At 43.2% G+C, this 23,604-nt stretch overlaps 5 protein-coding genes across 10 annotated transcripts; 2 read left to right on the top strand and 3 right to left on the bottom strand.

The window, feature by feature from the left end:
* Positions 1-99: 99 nt before the first annotated feature.
* On the bottom strand, positions 100-6,580 carry LOC109539151 (ATP-binding cassette sub-family C member 4). 2 transcript variants are annotated; one of them, XM_019906758.2, is made up of 11 exons: positions 6,253-6,580; positions 5,960-6,193; positions 5,655-5,905; positions 5,426-5,605; positions 5,139-5,295; positions 4,270-4,529; positions 3,220-4,219; positions 1,613-1,949; positions 1,404-1,554; positions 1,074-1,304; positions 100-1,026 (listed from the first exon to the last, which is right to left on the bottom strand). In XM_019906758.2, exons 1-11 carry the CDS (start codon positions 6,333-6,335, stop codon positions 116-118), a joined length of 3,795 nt encoding a protein of 1,264 aa, XP_019762317.2. In that variant the 5' UTR covers positions 6,336-6,580; the 3' UTR covers positions 100-115. The 2 variants fall into 2 exon arrangements, with proteins under 2 accessions (XP_019762317.2, XP_048518712.1); XM_048662755.1 differs by having other exon boundaries at positions 1,074-1,343.
* A 69-nt stretch (positions 6,581-6,649) lies between these two features.
* Positions 6,650-15,667, bottom strand: LOC109539150 (ATP-binding cassette sub-family C member 4). The gene is made up of 15 exons (XM_019906757.2): positions 15,399-15,667; positions 13,207-13,439; positions 12,634-12,942; positions 12,038-12,296; positions 11,814-11,988; positions 11,603-11,759; positions 11,305-11,547; positions 9,534-9,694; positions 9,097-9,473; positions 8,847-9,042; positions 8,541-8,796; positions 8,145-8,481; positions 7,935-8,085; positions 7,646-7,876; positions 6,650-7,589 (listed from the first exon to the last, which is right to left on the bottom strand). The coding sequence occupies exons 2-15, from the start codon at positions 13,281-13,283 to the stop codon at positions 6,679-6,681; spliced, it is 3,840 nt and encodes a 1,279-aa protein (XP_019762316.2). The 5' UTR covers positions 13,284-13,439; positions 15,399-15,667; the 3' UTR covers positions 6,650-6,678.
* Positions 15,668-17,273: 1,606 nt separating this feature from the next.
* LOC109539159 (zinc finger protein 385D) lies at positions 17,274-19,903 on the top strand. The gene is made up of 3 exons (XM_019906769.2): positions 17,274-17,637; positions 18,331-18,499; positions 19,047-19,903. The coding sequence occupies exons 1-3, from the start codon at positions 17,434-17,436 to the stop codon at positions 19,190-19,192; spliced, it is 519 nt and encodes a 172-aa protein (XP_019762328.2). The 5' UTR covers positions 17,274-17,433; the 3' UTR covers positions 19,193-19,903.
* A 578-nt stretch (positions 19,904-20,481) lies between these two features.
* Positions 20,482-22,033, top strand: LOC109539156 (MICOS complex subunit MIC27). 4 transcript variants are annotated; one of them, XM_019906762.2, is made up of 7 exons: positions 20,482-20,590; positions 20,696-20,796; positions 20,999-21,201; positions 21,255-21,395; positions 21,452-21,556; positions 21,609-21,853; positions 21,912-22,033. In XM_019906762.2, the coding sequence occupies exons 1-6, from the start codon at positions 20,576-20,578 to the stop codon at positions 21,842-21,844; spliced, it is 801 nt and encodes a 266-aa protein (XP_019762321.2). In that variant the 5' UTR covers positions 20,482-20,575; the 3' UTR covers positions 21,845-21,853; positions 21,912-22,033. The 4 variants fall into 4 exon arrangements, with proteins under 4 accessions (XP_019762321.2, XP_019762322.2, XP_019762324.2 ...); XM_019906763.2 differs by having other exon boundaries at positions 21,609-21,754; XM_019906765.2 differs by having other exon boundaries at positions 21,717-21,754.
* A 37-nt stretch (positions 22,034-22,070) lies between these two features.
* Positions 22,071-23,466, bottom strand: LOC109539157 (protein CTLA-2-beta). Of its 2 annotated transcripts, XR_007280606.1 has the most exons (3): positions 23,321-23,466; positions 22,488-22,594; positions 22,071-22,376 (listed from the first exon to the last, which is right to left on the bottom strand). XR_007280606.1 is itself a non-coding variant. In XM_019906767.2 (2 exons), exons 1-2 carry the CDS (start codon positions 22,710-22,712, stop codon positions 22,149-22,151), a joined length of 453 nt encoding a protein of 150 aa, XP_019762326.2. In that variant the 5' UTR covers positions 22,713-22,743; the 3' UTR covers positions 22,071-22,148. The 2 variants fall into 2 exon arrangements, 1 of the variants encoding a protein (XP_019762326.2); XM_019906767.2 differs by lacking the exon at positions 23,321-23,466 and having other exon boundaries at positions 22,488-22,743.
* Positions 23,467-23,604: the final 138 nt, after the last annotated feature.

A 23,604-nucleotide genomic window follows, 5' to 3' on the forward strand; every position in this document is an offset into this window, starting at 1 on the left:
TGGACTTTTTCCCCTCTTTTTCCCAAGCCAAGCTTTAGCTGAGCACTAAAAGTGTTTGTACGTACCCTCATATAGAAAAAGGACCAATAAAAACAACAGTTTTCCCTACAAACATTTACTTTGGCTTGGCGAAAACTTCATCCTGTGCCATTCTAGCCAAGAACCCGTTCGGGTTCTCCAGCAGAGCTGCAGGCGTATCAAACTCCACCACACTGCCAGCATCCAACACCAGAATCTTGTCGCAACCCATCACAGTGTGCAATCGATGCGCTATCGTTAAAACTGTGCAATCCTTGAAGCTCTCATTCACAGTTTTCTGGAGCAGCTGATCGGTTTCGGGATCCAAATTGGCCGTGGCTTCGTCTAGAATAATGATCTTGTTGTTCTGAATCATGGCTCTAGCCAGGCAAAGAAGCTGCTTCTGGCCAGAGCTGTAGGAGGCCACACAATCGTTAACCTGCTGGTTCAGGTCCTTCACTAGACTCTTTAAATTGACTTGTTCCAGAACCCGCCAGATATCAGCATCAGAGTACTTGTTGAACGGATCGATGTTGCTGCGAATTGATCCGGAGAAAAGGATCGGGTCTTGTGGAATGATGCCGATGCTGGATCTTAAGCGATCCAGCGCGAGGTCGTTGATGTTTTCACCGTCAATGAAAATCCGTCCTTCGAAATTGTAGAGCCGAAACAGCGTGGAAATGATCGAGGATTTTCCAGCTCCCGTTCGTCCAACGATGCCAACCTTTTCACTGCCCGCAATTTGGAAGCTGATGTTCTTCAACACCGTGTGCCCATCGGATTTGTATACCAGCGAAACGTGGTGGTAGCGAATGGAGCCTTTGGAGGGCCAATCAGTGACAACCTTGCCCTCTTTGGGCTCCACTTCGACATCGGCGTACTCCAGAATTCTTTCCACCGCTGTCATCGCGTTCTCCACTTCGGTTAGCTGTTTGATGGTGAACTGCACCAGTCCGGAAAGCATCATCGACTGCGAGATGGCCAGCCCTACTTCCCCAGCGGAAACTCCTAAGAGAAGCTCAGGCAGACGGTTTAATGGTAGCAAGGCGACTCACCTTGAGGGAAAAGAAGCAGCTTGATGACGATTCCCGCGATGAAGAAACTTCCGAAAATGTCCAGCATGAAGGTGAAAAGGCGCATGGTGCTTTGACTCATGTAGTATGTGGAGGTGAAAAGGTCCTGGTGGCTGTCGAACTCCTCTCTGAGCTTGTGCTGTTGCTCAGATGCCCGCACCACTGCCAGTCCTTCCAACGTGGAATTGAGGTAACCGATGATGGGGCTGCGTGCTGTACAAAACACGAATATCAAATTTTGCTCGAGAATTCCTGAAAGAATCTCGATAATAACGCCAATATTATCGATTTTCCCAGGCTGTGGCCCCTTACTTGCAGCCTCCAGTCTTTTCAAGCTGCGTCCAGTTGGCAAGTACTGGCGCCTCATCAAGTACATTTGGACTAAGAGGACAGCGGCCGGTATGAAAAACGTCCAGTTAACCGAACCTACGAGGATGAACACCCCAATTATGTTAAAAACCAGCTGAAAATTGCCAAAGATTAGCGCAAACTGGTCCTGGTTTCTCACTCAAAGTGCGTACCCGACAGCAGTCGAAGATCAAGTAGGGCATTTGCTCATCAGTGACGCTGAAATCCTTGGACAATCGGTTGATGATGTTCCCAATGAAGTGATTATCGAAAAAGTACATGTAGGCATTCAGCATGGAAGTGATCATGGTTTTGTGCAGTTTTCTAGCGGCGTTTGTGCAAAAGTAGAAGCTTGAATATGTGCGGATTATCATGCCAGCTATCAAGACCACCAGCAGAATGGAGTACAGGTTCAGAAACTGTTCTCTTTTTGCGATAATTTGTCTGAATTCGTCGGTTTCGGTTTGGTTGCTGATGGTCAGCTGCGTTATCTGGGGCTCCAGGTTTACCCTAAAAAATTTCAGGGATTGTTGATAACAGTTTTTTTGGTCCTTCGATTCGGAGGACCGGATTTCTCGTAGTGGAGAGCGGCTTTGGGAAGAGCAAAAACATTAAACTTGCGAACTGGAAAAGATTGCGAACAAATTTGGTGAAAAGGTAGAGCAAATGTGTCTGTACTTGTAGCTGGAAAATTTTTGAATTTATGACTGTGCCGAACTGGATTGGTGCAAATTTTTCGATTTTGGATTTTACCAACCGAGCATTTCAACCACATTAAACTCCCTTGAGTGTCTTAAATTTTGCCATGGATTAGGAGTTTTCAATGTAAATCGGAGCAAAAAACTTGGTGCCCGAAATTTGGAAAACTAAAACATGCCTAAAACATTAAGATTGATTTCTCAAAGACTCAAACCTCGGGAATTTGGGACAATTTTAGCCCGAAAATTTGGCAAATTTGTGTGAGTCCTTTCGAGCTGTTAGCCACAGTTTGCGTCATACTGGTTGGAATGGAAACTCTCGTTTGATCATGTAAAAATAGTCAATGGAAAATGAAATAAGATAGACTTTCAAGGCCATTTCTTGAAACTAATGGGTTTTTCGGGTTTTTAGGCCGTCGTTTGGTAGAATTTCTTCTTGACGTTTTGCTTCAGAAGTGGTTAGCTTGAACGCTTACGGTAGCGTTCCATAGGAAAAAATGCACAGCGCGTTTAATTAAAATCCACCGTACGTATACACACCGATATTTGAAAAATTTAAAAACTTGAATAACCTGGGACAGTTTGTCATTGCCCTTTCCAAGTGGTTGCGCGTAAATGCAATGTGACAGACAAGAACAGGCATAGTTTGTACTGTAAGTAACGCAGAGGGAGCGCTAAACATCCCGCGCTCTGTTTATTGCACCGTTCAAGTGCACTGACAAGGACAGCTATAGGGGAGTGCCTTGCGATTCAGACGGCCGTCGCCAAACTGCCCCAACAGTGTTTAAGTTGCAAGTTACGTTTGTCTTGCCCAAAAGCGACTTTCGTCGAATCGTCTTTTCGAAAATGAAAAGAAATATACTTTCAAGGCCATTTCTTGAAACTAATGGGTTTTTCGGGTTTTTAGGCCGTCGTTTGGTAGAATTTCTTCCTGACGTTTCGCAAGCACGAGTGGCTTGCATCTTCAGAAGTGGTTTGCTTGAACGCCTACGGTAGCGTTCAAGCCTAAAAACCCGACAAACCCATTAGTTTAAAAGAAAAAATGTTCGAGAACCCTGCTATCGATAAAACATTTCACTTACCATAAGCTGATGACTTTCTCTGAGTAGGAAAGGCAAAACTGCACAACCATGAACACCAGAAGCATGCAGGTCATAACCAGAGCCCCCCCAATAAACCTGTAGTAGCGCGTGTAATTATTCCAGAGCACTTTTCCCTCCTTTTTCTCCTCATGGTACAAGTTGGGCGATGCCTGAGCAGGCAGGTCCCCATTGAGTTGCAGCAAGGCATCAGTTTCCCGAAAATCCTCCTCATCCTCCTGAACAGCTGGAAGTCTGGAAACTCGCTTCCAGTTGTCATCGACATCGTCATCGATGTAATACGTGATCCTCTTGTCTAAGGCTTCAGTTTGCTGTTCGAGGCTCAAAGTTCTTCCATTTTCAATGAACAAAATATGGCTGTTATCCACGGTCTTAATGTGGTTAATGTTATTGGTGACGAAAACGCACAGCTTGTCCTTAAGGAAGCCTGTGATGCATTCGTTGAATATGTGCTTGTTTACGTGATTATCCAAGGAATTGAGGCAGTCGTCTAGAAGATAAACATCACTGTTTCTGTACAGGGCGCGAGCCAGAGAAATCCTGGCCTGCTGGCCTTTGCTCAGATTGAAGCCCTTGTCCCCCACAATTGTTTGGTCCAGCTTCTCAAACTGGTTGATGTCGTAGGTTAAGGCGCAAACCTGCAGCACTTTCTGATACCTCTTCTCCTCATAAGGCAGCCCAAAGAGTATATTCTGCTTTATGGTGGACGGAAACAGCCAAGGCTCTGCAGAGGCATACGATAACGTCCCCCGAACGATCAAATCGCCTTGAGCAACCGGATATTCTCCGAGAATTGTCTTCAGCAAAGAGCTTTTCCCACTGCCAACATTGCCAGTGACCAGCAACAGCCCATGTTTCAACTCCAGGGAAACTGAATCCAGCACCTCCTTGCCCTGAATCAGCACCTTCACTTCGTTCAGATGCAAGCTGGGCTTTTGCGTTGGCAGTATGCGGTACTGGCGCTTCTCCACTTCTTCAGCGTCTAAAGCAGGAGACTTTCAAGCCATGCGCGGTCTTGCCATGGAGACTTACCGAGAAACTGCTGGATTCTCTCAAAAGCTGCCGACATGTCGGCAGTCTGACTGATGCCGAACGGGATCAGCAAGCCGATGGATAGCTTGATGGCCCCCAGGCAAGTCTGCACGAAGTAGACCGTTTCCGCTTCCACAGTGTAACCTCGAGCAATGTAGGAAACCAGGAAGGCGTAGAAGGCCAAGTTGATGGTCGAGGCTCCAAGAACAGCCACGATTACTTTTAGGTAGTAGACGTGTTTGATTTTGTCAGTTTCCTTGCTGCAAATGCAAAATGAAGCAGGAAAATGTGCACCGATGTTTCAAAAAACTAAAAAAACTGGAATAATCTGGGGCAGTTGGGCATTGCCCTTTCCAAACGGTTGCGCGTAATTGCAATGTGACAGACAAGAACAGGCATAGTTTGTACTGTAAGAGACGCAGAGGGAGCGCTAAACATTCCGCGCTCTGTTTGTTGCACTGTTCAAGTGCACTGACAAGGACAGCTATAGGGGAGTGCCTTGCGATTCAGACGGCCGTCGCCAAACTGCCCCAACAGTGTTTAAGTGGCGAGTTACAGTTTGTCTTGCCTAAAAGCGACTTTCGTCGAATCGTCTTTTCGAAAATCAAAAGAGACTTTCAAGGCCATTCTTGAAACTAATGGGTTTTTCGGGTTTTTAGGCCGTCGTTTGGTAGAATTTCTTCTTGACGTTTCGCAAGCACGAGTGGCTTGCATCTTCAGAAGTGGTTTGCTTGAACCTTGCGTGAACAAGTGAAGGTTTTGGTGTGTTTGCTTTAAGCAGGGCAAATGAGTGTAAATGCATAAAGATAATCCACCCCAATGTGTGATCAAGACAAAAATGGAGCCGGTTATTGGGAGCAATCACTTACAGTCTGGCTTTGTGAATCAACTTCTCAAAGAAGCCTTGCCACGAGTACATTTTGATGATTTTGATGGCTCCCAGGGTCTCTTGAAGCAGCTTGAATCGTTCGTCGGTCTTCTTGGAGCATTTGATGCGCTGGGTTGCAACGAACTTGCCCAGAAACACTGAAACCGTTCAATTGGTAAAATATCGCCTCAATGCAAGCAATGATCGGTTTGTGCCGGATCTTCCAACTTGCAAAGAAGTTCTTCATTAAATTTGCTAACACAAACTAAGTGGTTACTAAAGACTCACTCTGAAGCGGAATAATCATCATAATCAGCCCCATGGCATAGAAGGCCGAAACGCCAACCTTTCGGTAAAGAATGAACGTGACTGCAGCCAATTGCAGAAAACTGATGATCAGGTCTTTGAGGAACGGCAGTCCGCTGTCCAGGGAGAAGACGTCTTTGGACAAGAGCGACACCACTTTGCCTGCAAAAGATGTCTTTTACCCCCTATGCGACCGATCGCTTGCACTTACCTATGGAACACTCGGAAAAGGCCAGAGGGCTGATTTTGAGAGCCTTCCGATAAATCAAGGAGCAAACGGCAGTCCGGACTTTAATGGAATATTCCACGATTAATTGAGCGAGATTGTTGGTGTACAGGGAGTTGAAGATGTTCAGGCCGATGACTGCGGAAGCGTAGATATAGGCGTCTTTTGTGGAGACGCCCGTTTGGCCTGGCTGGAAATAGGCGACAAACTTGGACAATACTACTGGAGTCGCCAATCTGGAAGACGCAGATGAGCGAAAAAGTCCTCGACTGAAAGTCATGGGGGTTTACATGGTGAAAGTCGTCAGCAGCAGCTGAGCGACTGAGAGGAAGAAATACGTCCAGCCGAAGCACCTGACCAGGCATTTGATGACTGATGGTTTTTTGCTTTGCTTCTTCTCGTGCCTCCACAGCTCTTCCAGCTGGTCCCCCAACCGTTCCGCTCCATATTCGGGAATCACCGCAAAAATGTCTTTCTCCTCGATGTCCGCTTTCCGGCCCTGCTTCAGTAGTGGCAAATTGTAGCTAGAATCACCAGCTTAGAAGCCACTTTAGAAGCGAGAGGCCAGAATTTCAATACTCACATGAACGTGACGATCGAAAATATTCCTGCAGTTTCCCTGGGGTTGTAATGGTCTTTGGCTGGGCGCGAGTTCGTGTAGTCCATGTCGACTTTCAAGGTGCTGCCATCAAATCAGGACAGAAACTCTGATAAGACTAGCGGGCGCGGATAGCTGGAAAACACTTAGACGGCACTTGTGCAAGATAGCAACTCATTCACTGATTATCTGCAATATCAGCTCAAAGCTACTTAAAGCTTAATTGCAAGGACCTCTAGTAGGACACAAGCAATCAAATGTTTTAACCAGTCATTAAACACCGTTAGTTTCTCGGGGTTTTCGGAAAACTCCTGCAACTTTTGTCATCAATGTCGCCCCATCCTCATTCAGCCCCGATCCCCACCCAAATAAAGCCACCCGCTACTAAAAACAGTTTATAAAAAACAAAGTCTATACAAAGTCAAGACCGCCGGCGTCTTGCACCATTTTGTAAAAAAGTCCCTGCTTGTCCTGCAGCAGGGCGGCGGGATTATCGAACTGCACAATTCGGCCGCCGTCCACCACCAGGATTTTGTCGGCAGCCTGAAAGGAGGCCATGCGATGAGCGATAGTCAGCACGGTGCAGTTCTCAAAGTGATCCTGCATGGCCCGCTGAAGCAGCTGGTCAGTTTCCACGTCCATGCTGGCCGTGGCTTCGTCCAGCACGATGATTTGGTTCCTGCAGACCAACGCTCTGGCCAGGCAGATCAACTGGCGCTGCCCAGAACTGTAGTTTTGCCCATAGTCGTCGATTTCCTGGAACAAACTGGTAATCCACTTCTTCATCTGCACTTTCTCGATGGCCGCCCAGATGTCCTGATCTGAGTGCTGGTGCAGGGGGTCGATATTCGAGCGAATGGTCCCTCTAAACAGGATGGGGTCTTGAGGGATGATCCCCACATGGGACCTCAAGTGCTCCAAGTTCAGACTTTTAATGTTCACGCCATCTATCGTGATGGTTCCCTCGTAGTCGTACAACCGGAACAGGACGGAAATAATCGACGACTTGCCAGCCCCCGTTCTGCCTACTATGCCAATCTTGCCTTTTCCGCCGATTTCGAAGCTGATGTTCTTCAAGACGCGTTCGCCGGTTGTTTTGTAGGTCAACGAAACGTTCTCGTAGCGTAAACTGCCCGACTGGGGCCAATCGGGCAGGATGGAGCCCACGTTGTACTCTTGGTCAGTTTCCGCGTATTCCAGCACTCGTTCAACCGAGGTCATCGTGTTTTCCATTTCGGCAGCTTGGCGAACTGCCCATTGCAGAAGACCTACTAAGGTCATGGCCTGCGTCACTGCCAGACCCACGTCTCCTGCATTTGCTCCTGAAACATGTCCAGGGCTCATCAGGGCTTCGCTAGGCAAACGACTCAACACTCACCATTAGGATAAAGGGCGAACTTCAGTACTATGTACGAAATGAACGCCATGCAGGTCATGTCCATGGAAAAGGCGAAAGCCCGAACGGCGCAATTCGACATGTAGTGAGCCGAAATGTAAAAGTCTTGATGTCTGTCGAACTCGTGCTGAAGAAGCTTCTCTTCTTGGCATGCATGGACCGTGGCCAGACCTTCCAGCGACGCGTTTATGTAGCCGATCATCGGACTTCTGGCTGAAGGTGAACAATCCAATCAAAAACTGCAATAATTTTGCTGTTAGTTTGCACTTACTAGCTGCTTCCAGCCTCTTCAAGCTCCGCCCAGTTGGAATGTAGTAGCGCTGAATGAAGAACAGCACAACGAAAAGGAGAAATGAGGGAACCAAGAAGGTAAAGTTCACCGACGCGATCAGAACGATCGTGGATAGCACAATGAAGAACGACTAAAACCAGCGAAAACCCCGATAAACCCGTTTCCCCAGCCCCATCCTGCGGTACTCACCCGAAGATTCTCGTAGATAATGAAGGGAATGTTTTCATCAATGGTGTGGAAGTCCTTTGAGACTCTGTTCACAATGTTGCCGATGTAGTGACTGTCGAAGAAGCTCATATAGGCATTGAGCACTCCCACAATGAACACTTGGTGGAGCTTCCTGCCCGCTTGGGTGCAAAAGTAGAAGTTGGAAAAGGAGCGCAGCAGAGTCAACAGGGCGCCTATTAAAACAAAAGCTGTGTAGAATCTGAGCAGGTGCTCCCTTCTGTCTACTGCAGCATCAAATTTTCCAGATTCCGTGCCATTCTGCTTGACCAAGTTGGCGATGACCGATTCAGTGTTTACCCTGCAAGGCAAAGTGGTTGAGTCATCAGAACCTTTCTGATCGAGGAACTGGGTACTTGCCATTGGCTCAGAAGCTTCTCAGAATAGGCCAAGGCGAACTGGCAGATCGCAAACAGCAAAACAGTGAAAATCAGCACCATTATTCCACCGGTGTACTTGTAATAAGTGACGTAGTTCTTCCACAGCACCGAGCCTTGCTTGTTTTCCTCGTGGAAAATGTTTCTTCTGGGCTCGGTTGCCTCTTTCTTCAGCAGTTCGTCAGTTTCAGAGTTGGTATCTTCGTCGTCATCTTCATCATCGTAACTGTATGGATTGTCTGCAATAATCATAAAGTATTTCGGACGGTCAAGTTTGCTCTCAACTAACCTTCATCTATATAATAAGTAATTCTCTTATCCAAAGCCTTTTTCTGCTGATCCAAATCCAGCGTTTCCCCATTTTCCATGAAAAGGACGTTGCCAGTAGGGACCTGTCTGATGTTATTCACATTGTTGCTGATCAAAATCACCAGCTTGTTGCTCAGAAATCCGCTGACGCATTCTTTGAAAACGTGATTGTTAACCTGCAGTATATTTTACCTGTAGAGACCCTTCTTTAGGCGATTAATTCAACATACATGTGCATCCAAGGCAGACAAACAGTCATCCAGCAAGTAAATATCGCTGTCCTTATATACCGCCCGAGCCAGACATATTCTGGCCTGCTGTCCTTTGCTCAGATTAATGCCTTTGTCCCCCACCACGGTGTTATCGAGTTTCTCAAATTGGTTCAAGTCATAAGTGAGTGCACAGACCTGCAGAACTTCCTGATATCGCTTCTCATCGTACGGTTGTCCAAAGAGGATGTTCTGGCGAATCGTCGAAGGAAACAGCCAAGGTTCTTCGGGCGCGTAGGAAATTGTGCCTCGCACTCCAATTTTACCGGCACTAATGGCGTATTCGTTAAGAATGGTTTTTAGCAGCGAACTTTTGCCACTGCCAATGTTTCCAGTCACTGAAATCGGAGCGATTGGGCTTGCGAAACTCCCTAAGCAATCAAGCAAGAAGTACCTACCTATCAGCAGGCCGGACTCAACATCGAGAGAAACTGACCTCAAGACCTTTTTCTCTTGGATTTTTACTGATACTTTATTCAGGAACACTCTGGGGTTGTTCGATGGCAGATCTTTGATGTTACGGGCTCGGAATTCCGGAGTGTTCAAGTATTGTCTGAATCTGGAGAATTTTAATTTCGGCTTTATCAGTTCCAGACATACTAAAAGTGTTTTGCTTTAAAACATTCAAATGTGAAAACCTTTTTTTACCCGTTCTGGTAATTTTTGTATCAAGACGCTCAAAAAACATGAGTTTTACATAGGAAAAATTGTACAGCGAGTTTAATTAAAATCCACCGTACTTCACTATACACACCGATATTTCAAAAAACTTAAAAAACTTGAATAATCCGGGGCAGTTTGTCATTGCCCTTTCCAAACTGTTGCGCTTAAATGCAATGTGACAGACAAGAACAGGCATAGTTTGTAATGTATGTAACGCAGAGGGAGCGCTAAACATTCCGTGCTCTGTTTATTGCACCGCTCAAATGCCCTGACAAGGACAGCTATAGGGGAGTGCCTTGCGATTGAGACAACCGTCGCCAAACTGCCCCAACAGTGTTTAAATTGTGAGTTACAGTTTGTCTTGCCCAAAAGCGGCTTTCGACGAATGGTCTTTCGAAAAATTGTTAAAATTTGACCAAACCTGCCACGAGATTCAAATTTAGAGGAATCGTAGAGTGGGCTTTTCTCTATTTAAAGGTGTTAAAAACAGGCTTGCGCCCCTTCCCAATTTTTTATCGTGATTGGCTGAAATTTAAGTTACAGTTTTTCTTGTGCATGCACTTTTGTCGAATCGTTTTCTGATAATTGTCCGAAACCTGCCGCGAAGTCAAACTTTGCGCAATCATGGACTGAAGTTTACTTAATTGAAGAATGTAAAAAGCAGCAGCCAAAAAAAATCTCAAAATTAGGCCAAACTAGTCGCGAAAATCTACCTTTGAAGAATCGGGGAGTGGAGATTCTTCAATTTAATAATGCCAAAAACAACTTTCTACCTCTGCTGATTTATTGGCACTATTTTTTTAATTTGGGTCGCACAATTTCTTGTCCAGAAGAGGCTTTTTACTGAGAGAAAAAATGAGCCCACACCGGTCATAAAAGGCAAACTTTCACCGTTTAAATAGTGGAGTTTATTTCTCTATTTTGGCAGGTAATTTTTTAAAGCACCTGTTGCGTTCAAACAACTCTATCCGTCAAGGAAATCGACCTCAGGGATCTCATTGAGTGGAGTTTTGTCCATTTTATGAGACCACCCTACTTCACTATACACGCCGATATTTCAAAAACTGAAAAAACTTGAATAATCTGGGGCAGTTTGGCGTTGCCCTTTCCAAACGGTTGGGCGTAAATGCAATGTGACAGACAAGAATAGGCATAGTTTGTACTGTAAGTAACGCAGAGGGAGCGCTAAACATTCCGCGCTCTGTTTATTGCACTGCTCAAATGCACTGACAAGGACAGCTATAGGGGAGTGCCTTRCGATTGAGACGGCCGTCGCCAAACTACCCCAACAGTGTTTAAATTAACAGTTTGTCTTGCTGCTCCCTCTAGCAGTTTTTTTTTAGCGTGGAGAGGTTGCAAAAGCATATTTAAATTCTTCTTGGCAGCTTTGGTAAAAAAATGTTAAAGAATTTGAAAAAACCCACAAAAATAAAAATGTTTGCTCTGTTAAGAACGGGAATAAATAACAGTAAGAACTAAAGTACGTAAGCAAATAAATGCTCCTACCTTCGCATTGCAGCGCACAGTTCAGCCAAATTGTTGATTCCCATGGGAATGGACGTGGTAATGCAGGAACGCAGCACAAAGAAGCACTGCTGAGTAAAATACACGGTTTCCGCCGTTACTGATTGTCCTATCAAGGTGTAGGTCATAATCAGCAAGAAAAATGCCACCTTCATAGTCAGTCCACCCAGAGTCAGGATGGTGGCTTTCAGGTAGTAGATAATTTTCAGTTTATCAGTCTCGTTTCTGAAAATCAACTGCGGTGAATTTGCTCTTCAAGCAGCGCTCACAGGATGCATACATTCTGGCCAGAGTGATGAGTTTTTCAAAGTACTTCTCCCAAGTGTACATTTTGATGATTCGTATGGCGCTGAGCGCCTCTTTGACCAGCTGGATCCTCTCCTCCGCCTTCCTAGCAGCAACCAGTCTGGTCAAGGAAAACTTCCGACCGCAATAAGCTGCAAACGGTCAGAAAATCAGCTTGTTGCCCGCAGCTAATGACCAGGCCCTACATTGCACGGGAACCACCAGCAAAAAGAACCCAATTCCCACAAAAACCGAAGCTCCAATTCGCCGGTAGAGCATGAAAGTGATCACGGCCACCTGAATCGCTCCAATCCACATATCATTCAGGAACATCATTGCTCCGTCAATCGAGTGCACGTCCTTAGTGATTAACGTGACCACCTGGAAAAGAGGCGATAATGCGTCTCCAAGCCTCTGCAAAAGACATTACCTTCCCCATGGAGGAGCTTTCGGAAAAATCGACCGAGTTCAGCTTCAAAGCTTTGCGGTAGATGAGGGAGCACAAAGACGCTCGCACTGCCACCGAGTATTCCATGATCAGCTGCTGATAGTTGTGATTGTAGATGCACGAGATCACATTCACGAGGATCACAAAGGCGGCATACTTGTAGGCTTCGGATCTGGACACGCTTTCCTGGCTTGGATCGAAATAGGCGACGAATTTCGATATGACTCGAGGCTGCAGTAATCTACATCAAATTTTACTTTAGCGACTCGCATTAGCAGTGGATTTTTTAAATAAGCAAGTGTCTGGAGTAAGTTTGATCCATCTAATCTGGCCTGGTGCTGGTCCAGTTCCTTGGAAGCTCGCACTTGTTGCCTCAAAAACCCATTTGATAGCAGCTGATAAAATTCCATTTTAGTTTTATTGGATCGTACTCGAAATCCTGCAATGACTGAGCAAACTGCGATAATCTATAGGTTGATTTCAATCTGGGGATTCATCTGTAAATAACTATTCACTATGCGTCCTTGAGGGAACCGTATTTATCAATCCAATTAAGCGGATTATGCTTTTGTACTTACATCACGGCGGTTTTCATTGCCAATTGCAGCACTCCCAGGCCAAAATAGTACCATCCGAAGGTTCGGACCAGGCAGGAAACTATTGAAACGTTGCTGATTTCCAACTGATTCTTCGTCGCGAGATTCGCTTTGGTGCCGTTCTGGTTCGCCTCTCGTTCCGGTTGTTTTCGCTGCTTTTCCCTGCTGTCGCTCCATGTTTTCTCCAGTCGGTTCCCCAGATTTTCCGACTCGAACTTTGGCAGCACCCGATAGACATCCTTCTCTTGCAGATCGCGCCTACGGCCTATCCGCAGGATGGGCGCAGTGAAGCTGCAGAAGTTTATAAAAATAAACTTGATCGCATTTCTCCGTAAAACTTATCTTATCTTCGAACAACCCAGCCCCGAAATACTATGACTCAAACGCGGTTTCAGTTCGCATACTAACTGCTTCTAAATATACCAACTGGGGTCAAATGTTGATAATAATCCTTGTTAACTTTACACATGTGTATCAGGAAAACGTTTCGAGAAATGTGTGGTAGAGCGTTTTAAGTCGTCCAGAGGACCCCCGGTGAAGTGAAGACGTGCTTACCAGAAAAATATGATAGAAGCAATCGAGGCACTCTGCCTGGGGTTCACTTTCTTAACTGTCCTCTCGCCTTGGTCCATCTTTCCTCTAATCCATCCAGCACCGCAGCATTTTTTGCACTAAGTCGGACCGCTTGGTTTTTTTCGCAGATAAGCTCTGCCTAAATCTTATCAACTAATCTGATAAGTTGGCATCCTAAACTCGAAGGTGAAAACCAGTTTCGAGAGTACCACCACCTGTAACCAATGGACAACATGAGGATTAGTTTATCTGCATTCAAGTGATTTTAATTGTACAGTTTTGGGARTGGTTTYGTCARAGCGTCGCGTTTTTACGCGCTAAAACTGCAAACAGTTTGCGGAAAATTGGAGGCAAGCAGCATATATGAGATCCAAAACCTTCTKSTTKKCACCATWMAACCAGKCWTGCAAATCATTCAAGSGTTWKMMTKCTTCARGCATTGATGTTAAMAATAAAAACGGATGTTGTGAAGTGRGGTTGTAAATGAGCTTTATCCATTTTCCAAAACTTCCAGAAAAGTAACTGATCATTTTTTCCTTTTACTTTGCCCCTAGGGGGCAGCTGTACTCGTAAACTTGTGTCTTATCTAGCAAAATAACATACAAACATGACCGCATAGTCCAAAGCTGATTCTGAAATGTTTCCTGCCAATTTTGTTGATAATTAATTTTAGATGATAGTGAGTGCGTTTAATCGGGTTTTACTTAGTTGTAGAAACCAAGTCCAAATTGTCTATCATTAGAGTTTTTCAACTAACATTCATTTCTCACAGATTTTGAGAGGTTGCACACTCTCTGAGTTCGAACTCGTTTCATTCCTTTGTTGAAGTCGCTATCCAATTTGAAGCTGGGATAGTTTTTATAGCTGGTTCCTTGGGCTTTTTGCGGCTTTTAGAAATTTTGAAATATCTTTACAGTCAACCAAGTTAGCGGCAAAAGAGTGGACGTGCGCGCAACGGGAAGCGTCGAACGGTTGCCAACATTCAGGGCTCATTATCTCCCAAACCGTTGCCAATGTCGATTTTTGTCAAGACAGCTGAACCCTAGCAAATCCCCGTGGCAATCCAGGACATTTTTGCTTTTTGGAGCATTTTTAACAGTTGCGCAGTTATGGGCAAATCAGTGTGCAAACAATGTGGGTGGCAGTTTAAGTCTCTCTAACTCCGAATTCAATTTGCCCCGAAACTAAATGCAAAAACCATATCAATGAAAGGCGGAATTTTGGTCTAAATCCCACTCTTAAGTGAAAAATTTGCACAATTGCAATTTCCAAAAAAAACCCAAAATTTTGGAAAAAAAATTTTTACCGCAAATTTTTTGTTTATACTATTGAGTTAAGTAGTAGTAGAGTAAGTATAAGCCTGTGGGCTTTTAAACCGTTTTTGAATTTCTGCAAAATGTTGATAACTGACCGAGTTACAGGGCAAAGAGTTGATGGATGTTTGTTTGAGAGTTTTACTCTTGCCAATATTCAGAGCCCATTTCTTTCCAAACTGTTGCAAAGACAAATTTTCTAATAGACACTGAATGTGTCGAGAATACACTTTGCAAAGAATCTGATGTTCTATTTTGAAAATGAGTTAATCTATGTACAAACTCAAAGTATTTTGTTCGGAAAATCGTCTTTTCGGCCTTCAAGTCATCATAACTTTTTTTTCAGCCGATTGCAATGCAATTTTTAGCAGTAGCAGTGCTTTTATAGAAAATTGGACATTTTTCAACAAATTTCTACACACAAAAAGCTGTTTTCCAAAAAAATACGACCTTAAATCCGCAAGAAAAGCATTGATAACATTTGTCCTGGAAAATCGCCTTTCGACCTTCAAACTCTTATAACTTTCAAGTTTCTGCACCGATTCCCAGTTTGCAAAATACGAGTTTTAGACAAAATCACGCGCTTTTGAAGGAATTTTCAATGATCCCAATCGGGCCCGTATTAAGAGAGCTACTATTAATGTTCAACGCCATATAATGATAATAACAGCGTAATATTCATAATATGCGTTTCATTCGCGTTGGTGCTTGTCACCGTGCAAAGTATTTATTTTCTTAAATTGTTGAAATTAGAAAAATCGTTAGTCGACACAGACCAAAGGGAGTCATTAAAATTATTTTAAACACTGCTGGCCAAAACCCAATTGCTTCGCAAAATGTGAGAGAAATCAGTCGACTTACCTGAACAAAAATTCGCATAAAACTGCACTTTGACGTGGAAAACTCAATAAAACCGACCAATCCGTTGCAGTGTTAGCCGTGGTAATTAACGTGGAACTGCAAATGCTCAAATGTGGACAAATTTCGGGAAATTACATGCGTCTAATTAATTTTTTCATGCATATTGGATAGCGCGGTTCCAAGCCGATAAGAGACCTCGACTGGCTTCGAATTATCGACCATTTACATACATGTTAAAACTGTTTAACATTGATGAGCGAAAACAATGTGTGTTATTTGCGGTTAATTAATTAAAGGCGCCCGAATGCGAAAAACCATCAATCAATCAGCTTGGGGCGACTTGCAAGCACCAACCGCAACTATGCGATGAGAAAACTGTTAAATTTTTATTGCACCTAAATGCTCTTAGTCAGATGCAGGTAATGGACACTTCAATAAAAAATTTACTAATTGCATCGGGTTGTTCAAATAAACAGCGGCGCATTCCGACATGTCTTCTGCTTATTAAGGGTACCAACACTTGAAGTGGTTCCATGTTGTGCTCTCACCCAGCTGCAACTAATAGTACTGAAAATTAGGAGTCTCTCTGGTCAATTAGTGGGTTTTCCGCCGGCCAGGTTCGGAAAAACTTTTGGAAAACGAAGTGGTGAAAGAAGGATCCTCTGGAACATCGAGCCCCTGAGCAAGTTGCAGCATCACGTTCAAAAATTCATTTACAGATAGGAACTTGCAACTGGTTTGGATAAATGGGAAATTTCCGTCTTTAGATGAGCTAGAAGTTGTAGTCCAGTGGCGTCCTTACGGGATTTTCGGCAATTTGTTAAACACCTCCTTTGGAATTTTGCAAGGTCAACTTCAAAAATTCATTTCTGCACAACCGCTCCAGATAGCGACTTTCCCGGTGGTTTATTAGATAGGGAACTGTCCACTCTGTAGGTGCAAAAAAATGCAATTCAGGGACGCACTCGGAATATTTTTTGCGATTTTTCTTATGCCAATAGAACGATTTCTCTTGGCGTGCGCAGCGTCGACTTCAAAAGGTAATTAATTTTTTCTCAGTGAAGACTTTTGCAGCCTGTGGGTAAATTTCGAACAAAAGTATGCATCAGCTTTGCATTTGCATTTGAATTAATTTTTTTTTAAGCTTTAATGAAACCCCACCCCGAAAAATCTAGGGGCGCGAAATCAGGCGAACGAGGTGGCCAGTTTATAGCAACATGGTTTGCAATCCAAGCTTAGGTTTCGGGCCTTGTTGGAAATACTGCAGCTTTTGAAGCAGATAAGGGAAAAATCATCCTAATGTTTTGGTGAAGTCTCAAAAAACAGAAAAATGCAAATATTTTTGATTACTTGACTAAGCAGAGTCGCATTTACAGAGACAATTCTTCCTCCTCCCCCCTAATGCAAATCCAAATTTTCTTAACTTCTTCGTCCACCTCATGAAGAAGTGAGTAGCGTGGCTTAATAATCTCCATATGCCGCGAAGATTGAGGTTTTCCGATACGATACATAGTTGGATGACGCCTTTCCTTGAAAATTCGTATGCGTGAACCGTAACACAACGACTTTGTTGTGTGCTAAATATGGAATTTATGGTATTTGCATGCGGCGTTTGACGCATTTCATGCTAGCCGATTAATCCAATTAATAAAATGAGCTGCTTTTGAATCGTCATAAAAATACATAAAAATCCTCTAAAACTCGTAAAAGGCTCCACAGGGAGTCATGTTGTATTCCCATTTCGCCCGCTAAAAAGGCACAGAATTGACAAATTTACTAAATACTATCAACAAAATCCGCATGTTCAGTTGCTTTAAAACCGATCCTCATGAACCTTCACGAGGCCCGTCTTCTGAACAACCTGCGCATAAATCGCCGAGGTTTTTTGCTCAGAAATTCCACTTTTTTGGCCGATTCTTTGCCAATTCGAGTCAGTAAATTGTAGTCCGCAGTCGATATTTAATGTTATTTGAGATCTGGAACACTAAACGGCGTTAAAATTGCGTTCATACTGCGTACCGATCTCTGCAAAACCATGTCCGGGAATCTCCACAGTGGTGTCCAAGACGTGGCTGAGATCCTGGATGACGATCCGGACATCAACAGACGGATTGATGAAGATTTTCACGATGATCTGAGCAGGAAGGTCTCCTTGGGATCGCCGGGCGCGTTCTCCGGAACCCATTTCAACCCGTTGAGCAGTCAAATGAGCACTGTGAGCAACACGAGCGATGGAGCCGTAAGTTGAGGTCGTTTTTGTCTTGGAATTTTCAATTTTCCTTATATTTAGTCGCAATTTTATCCACGTGGCTGTCGAAGCTGTTGCTTGAGTTCTTGCCGCTTTCACTGCAGATTTTTTGCACTTTCTATGAGTTTTTGAAGAGTTTGCTATGCCTTCAACAGTTTTTTTCTCAATCGACCTGCTACATGGTTCAAGAGTTCGCAAGAATTCGCATTTCCGTATCGCCAGGCGCTACTTGAACATACCATTACCTGCCTAGAATTCACTTTTTAATTTCAAATCGCGGCTTTATTCTTAGTTGCTTCTTGGGCACGGTACTGTAAAATTTTAGGCACAAAAACGCATTGTTATATTCAGACCTTTTCGTTCCCAAAGTTCCCATGAAATCGTCCCGGAAAGGGCAACAAAAACAAAACTACTAGCAACCCGATATCTATACTATACTACTGTATATCCTCCATGAAGCCGTTTCTTCCTTTTTTACGCTTAGAGTTGAATAGAGAACAAATGTGTGAACATCTCCGGAAATACCTGACAAAAGGCTCTGATCTACAATAAGTCCAAATGGATGATCAACTTTTGAGCCTCCTTTTCCTCCCTAAGCAACATTTTAGCAATTTGTCATTAAAACTTAGGAATCAACTGAACAAACTCGTTTAACTGGCACTGAAACCAGTACATTTGCTCTAGTTGTTCTGCGAAATTTGCAATATTCGAGTGACCAGCACGAAAATCCTCCAACGGCACTTGGAAGGGCGGAAGCACAAGTCCAGAGCGGAAAGAAGAGGCAAATCGTTCCATTGTGACCTTTGCGAAGTGACTGCCAACAGCGAAATTCAACTCAACATTCACTTATCAAGTAGGTTTTTTATTATTCCATTTTTACCTCTATTTCTACCGGTTTTGCATTGTTTGTCTCGCATTTTTTATTGATTTCTAAACGATTAATTAACTTTGCAATTGATTAGATTTTTGCTCATGATTTCGTTCCCAGAAAAGGTGGTTAAGTGATTTTTTGGCTTAAATCTGCTGTTAGTTTGTTATTTCTTTACTGTTTTCTGTTCTTAACTTTAAAAAATCGTCTTGTTTTTCAATGTTCATCACACTTGATTTGCTATAATCACAGATCCTGATATTTCGTGATTTTCAACGAATAAAACGCGTGCAATAAAACTTACAATTTCGCCAGTGTTTTGATGTAAACTCAGCACACACACTGATGCACAAAAGTCACGTTTTAAAAGCTGGTTGAAAGCTAAGTAGGAGCTGAATGTTTCTATTTTTAAATTCTATAGGAGAATCGAGTGGATCAAGTAACAATTTTTGGATTTGCATCAGGTTCCAATGTAGTATTTTCGTGTCTAGAATGTTGGGGATTGTAAAGGTGAATTGCGTTCGATTTTCAGGTTCCAAGCACAAATCGCGCGTCGCCCGCGAAGAATACAAAGAATTTTTCGACGTTTCCTCGTACTCGAAAAGCATGTATGTGCTGCTGTTTGCTGTATTCTGCATAATTCTCAACTTGATCATTCTGGTCAAAGTGGCCATGTAGACCCAGCAGCAGCCCGCAACATAATCGACCACCCAACTGATCTCCGACGACGTTTTTAACATTGTTGTTTCCTCAAATCAAACGAAAATTCGCAAAGAAAATACTATGATAATAACATGCGTTTAAGTGTCTGGTTGTCGTACGCAACCAACCTTAATTGTTCTGTACTTGTTCATGTTAGTTTTCAGTTTTATATATTGTAGCTGTATGAATTGTTCGAAGTTATTTATTTAGATACAGGTGTGTCAATGTGTAACGGAAACGATACGACTGATTACAAATATTTCCTTTTTATGAAATATTTCGATGCAAATAAGGTTTTTACATTTTCCGAGTTCCACATGGCACTGGAAATTAAAACATTTATCGAATATTTACGATCAACTAGATGAGTCCAGATCTCCAAAGACCACATGCGTTTTTCTCGTTATACGTTCTCGTCACCTCATTATTGAAAATATTAATTGTTTAATTATAGTTTATTTGTATCTACTAATTATTACTTTTAATTAATTTTAAAAGGTGTCGCCCAATTAGGTAAAGTTACTATACATACATACATATATATATATTTACATACAATCGTTTTAACTATTTTTTTTAATTGCAAAATCTTTCCTGAAATATTTTGCCAATTGAAAGGCTTTACGTATTTTTTTCAAAGATGATTATTATTGAGCTTAATATATATTACATAAAGTTATTGAGTCACTTTGTTTGTTTTATTTATATGGAGGTTTAAAGTGCAGGTTTTGCTGCATTTCTTCCAGCGCCGATCCAGATCAACATCGGTTTTTTGGGTTAGATTGAGTAAAAAGTTGGCAACAAAAACAGGTGTAAGGTGGACTTAATTCATAAAAAGTAACTTTTTTGGCAAAAGATGCAATAAAGCAAATTCTTCATGCATCTACATTAATTGAAATTCATTTAAAATCCCCATACAGGACGCATTTTGGTGCAAGACAAAGTGAGCTTCTCGCTCGCTCCGAAAAATTCCGAAAAAATAAACTCAAAATTATAGCCGGTTAGTTGAAGGCGCAACTATAGCCCTTAAACCCAGATGACTTAAGGGCCATTGTCCCATGGCAGTCTTTGCGGCAAAATGGCAGCATTCTGTACTGTGTGTTGCCTACAACCCAGGCATCAAAGACGAGCCGCCGCTGATTTACCACAGAAAAATTGATTCCTGATCTAAAAACGAGTGCCCACATTTTTAGTATTCAATTATCATCCAAGTTTAGTAAAATTTCATCTGATCCTTCAAATCTTCCCTAATAAGCTTCAATTTCATCCCCTAGCAAATAGTTGGACGCCCCTGTCCTGTCCCGCCTTGTCAAAACACCTTTATGTAATTCTTCATTAACAAAAATTTTAAGAAAAAACATGCTTGGCAGCTTGGTAAGTGTGAAAAAGCGTTTTCGCATAGCAAATGGCACAATTCTACGCTATAAACTGGAACAAGTCACGTGCAGTTGATTTTTTTAAGGAATTGTAAAATTCTAGGTTATACGAAGATGCTTGCTCCCAGCGGCTGCTCTCGTTGCAGAAGCTAAATTAGCCAAGTCTACAACTTCAGAGCCCCAAATTCCTGCTCCAGTATGCAGGTAAAGGTCGCCATAAAATACTCATTTAATTAGCCTTCAGCCTTGTCTTAGAGCTTGGGTAGAAATAATGCGATTTTCCCCAAGTAGTTCGTTTGCGACGCGCCCCTCCGACATCCGAAAGTTGCCCATTTTTGGGGAAATCTTGAGCTTCTTGTAAACTAACGTTCTTAAATTATTGAGACGATGTTTTATTTTTTCCCAGACCAAGCGAATTGCCGATTTACACACCAGAGCCTCCCAAACTCGGGGGAAATGTAGGGGAAAGCAGCCAGGAGAGCACCCCCAACTTTATTGAGAACTCAGTGAAGACCGTCCGCCAAACGCTCGGCCGGTACTCCGATGAGTTTTACGCCTACGAAAAGGTGGCCAAACAAAGCTTGAGCGAAAGCAAGCAGAATATTGAGTGTAAGCGCCGTGTTCGCCCACTTTTCCCATATTAATCAGCATGTTTTTGCTAGGGTTGGTGGATTATTTGCGCCAAGAGGACAACGCGCTTCCTAAAGCGGGGGCTATTGGAATTGGAGCCCTAGCAGGCCTGGTTTTCGGTCTGCGTGGGGGATTTTTCAAGAAGACCATTTATGCTACGACTGGCGCTTTAGGTGGATTTTTCTTGGTTTTAAGTTCTTTATCCGTGTGCTTTTGTTATTTGCCCCAGGTATGGCCGCGGTCTGCTACCCGAAAGAAGCCGCCAAATACTCCCAATTGGGGGTAGTAGAAAGCAAAAAATACCTAACAATCGCCTACAACTTCGCCTACGGAGGTAAGTGCACGCAAACCATTTCAATGGCAAAACATTTGTCGGCGCGTTACAGTGAAGAAAGACGAGCCCCCTTTAGAGCTCCCAACGCTCCCTAAAGTGCCATCGAGCCTTTCAGAAGCCTGGGACTCGGTTAAAACCACCGCATCTTCGTTAATTTCAGATCAGCCCAAAGTGGAGGAAGTCAAGAACACAGCGAGCGTAAGTATTGAGGAATCCCTTAGTCCTGGCGATGGCCCCCTTAAAACGAGTCCTGAAATCCCTGCTGACCTCGAGCCCCCTACCTCGTAAACCCACCTGGTAAACCCCCTTACCGGCGAAGGGGACTTCCACTACTTGAAGGTTTTTGTTGTTTCAGGACTAGAACACGTAAAGTCACCCCTCCAGCATATTTATTTTAATTGTACACTATTATTTCATTGAGCAATCAATGTATTTCGGCTGCAAATACCTGTCGTCTCAATAAACTCTTCATCCCGGTCTACTTTCGTTATTTGCCCACAAAAACACTGAAAACTTCTACCTAAAAAACTTTACTGTGCAGGGTTTCAACATATTTATAAAATCTAAAAAAGAATGCAAATTCAACCGCTCTTTAATGGGATCCAACAAGTCCAGGAGCTTCAGGTTTTCGCAGGCCCAAATTGTGCCTGGCGAATTCCTCTTGCGTTTGGTCAGCGAAGTGGTTCAGACCTTGGGTCCAGGTGACTTCGCCGGCCTCATATTTCTTGTTGTGTTCGGTGATTTTGCGAACGTTTTCCTCGAACGTCTTGAATCGCGCTGCTTCTTCCTCGGGAGTTGGATAGCTCTTGTTGTGTGTGGTCTAAGAAATATTCAAGCTTGAAGTGTTTGTGGGCGAAAAGAAGCAAGATAACTTGTTGGAAAGCATCCATCAGTTAACAGAAATACTACCGATTAGTGATTAGGTGATTACCTTCCAATTGGTCCATTCCTTCTGGATGTCCACAGGCTCGAGGAGCAACGGAGCGGACATGACTACTGCAACCAGGGCAATCAGAACAAATAGTTTCACCAACATGACTGGAAAAAAACTCCTTAGAAGATATGCAAAGCACTTGATGCGAAATGATGTCGAGCCTGTTCGGGCGTCGGTCTTTTTATATAGACGGGCAGTCTTGCGATAAGTAGCACTAATCATCAACCAGTTTCGACCAGTGGGAAAAACCCCAGCAGTGGAAGTGATTAAAGATATTTTATGGGCATTTGTGTGTTTAAAGACCGAACGATTACAATAAACACGCTTCTTATTAGCATTTAATGAGTAAACAACCGATTACCATGCAGTAAAACAAGCCATTCGAAAACAAGTAGCAAGTGACTGCGATTAACGCAGATCTCTTCGTTGTTTCAACATTGATTGGTGCAATCGTGTGTTTAAACACTAGGGTTTGAGTGGCCATAAAAATGTTGTTTTGTTCCGAGGGGTTTCGTTGTTTATTAACTTGGTTGGCCTTAACAAATGCGTGCTTCTGAATTTAAAGCTGGATCCGCCCCTGTCGCCCCCTTGCACATGATTTGTGGTTCATGTGCATAAAAGTTTTTGAGTTATACGAGTTGTCGCATCATGACCAATAAGCCTTATTCTATGATCATGACAACGCAAAATTCCAATGGGTCGTGAGTTTTCTTGGGAAGCTCCGAGCTTGTTAACTAAATCGAACATATTGCACTTGAAAAACTACGCAGTGCACAATTGCAACAGCGAACAGGTTGCGATTAAGCATAAACGGGGAAGAATCTACTTACACAAAAAAGGCTCTTGATCAAGCGGCAGCTGAACGTTGATTGGAGCTCCGATTAGGGACGGTAATTAGCGCTAATGTGAGTAATTAATTTCAAAAGCCTCGTCACATAAAGATTTTACATGTAAACAAATAATTGAGCGCAATGTCAGATTTCTAAAAAATCCGCACTTGCGATCACGGCGGCAGATTTGCCTTTTTCCTTGCTTTTAAGCTTTAGCTTGCTAAATCAATTCATTAAATAGCAATTAATTAGCATTTGACTCATGTATTACAAAAAACGAAAAA

The sequence above is a fragment of the Dendroctonus ponderosae genome, unplaced genomic scaffold (genome assembly GCF_020466585.1).
Source record: "Dendroctonus ponderosae isolate FM_Combo_2020 unplaced genomic scaffold, Dpon_F_20191213v2 Dpon_F_20191213_11, whole genome shotgun sequence".
Classification (NCBI taxonomy): Eukaryota; Metazoa; Arthropoda; class Insecta; order Coleoptera; family Curculionidae; genus Dendroctonus; species Dendroctonus ponderosae.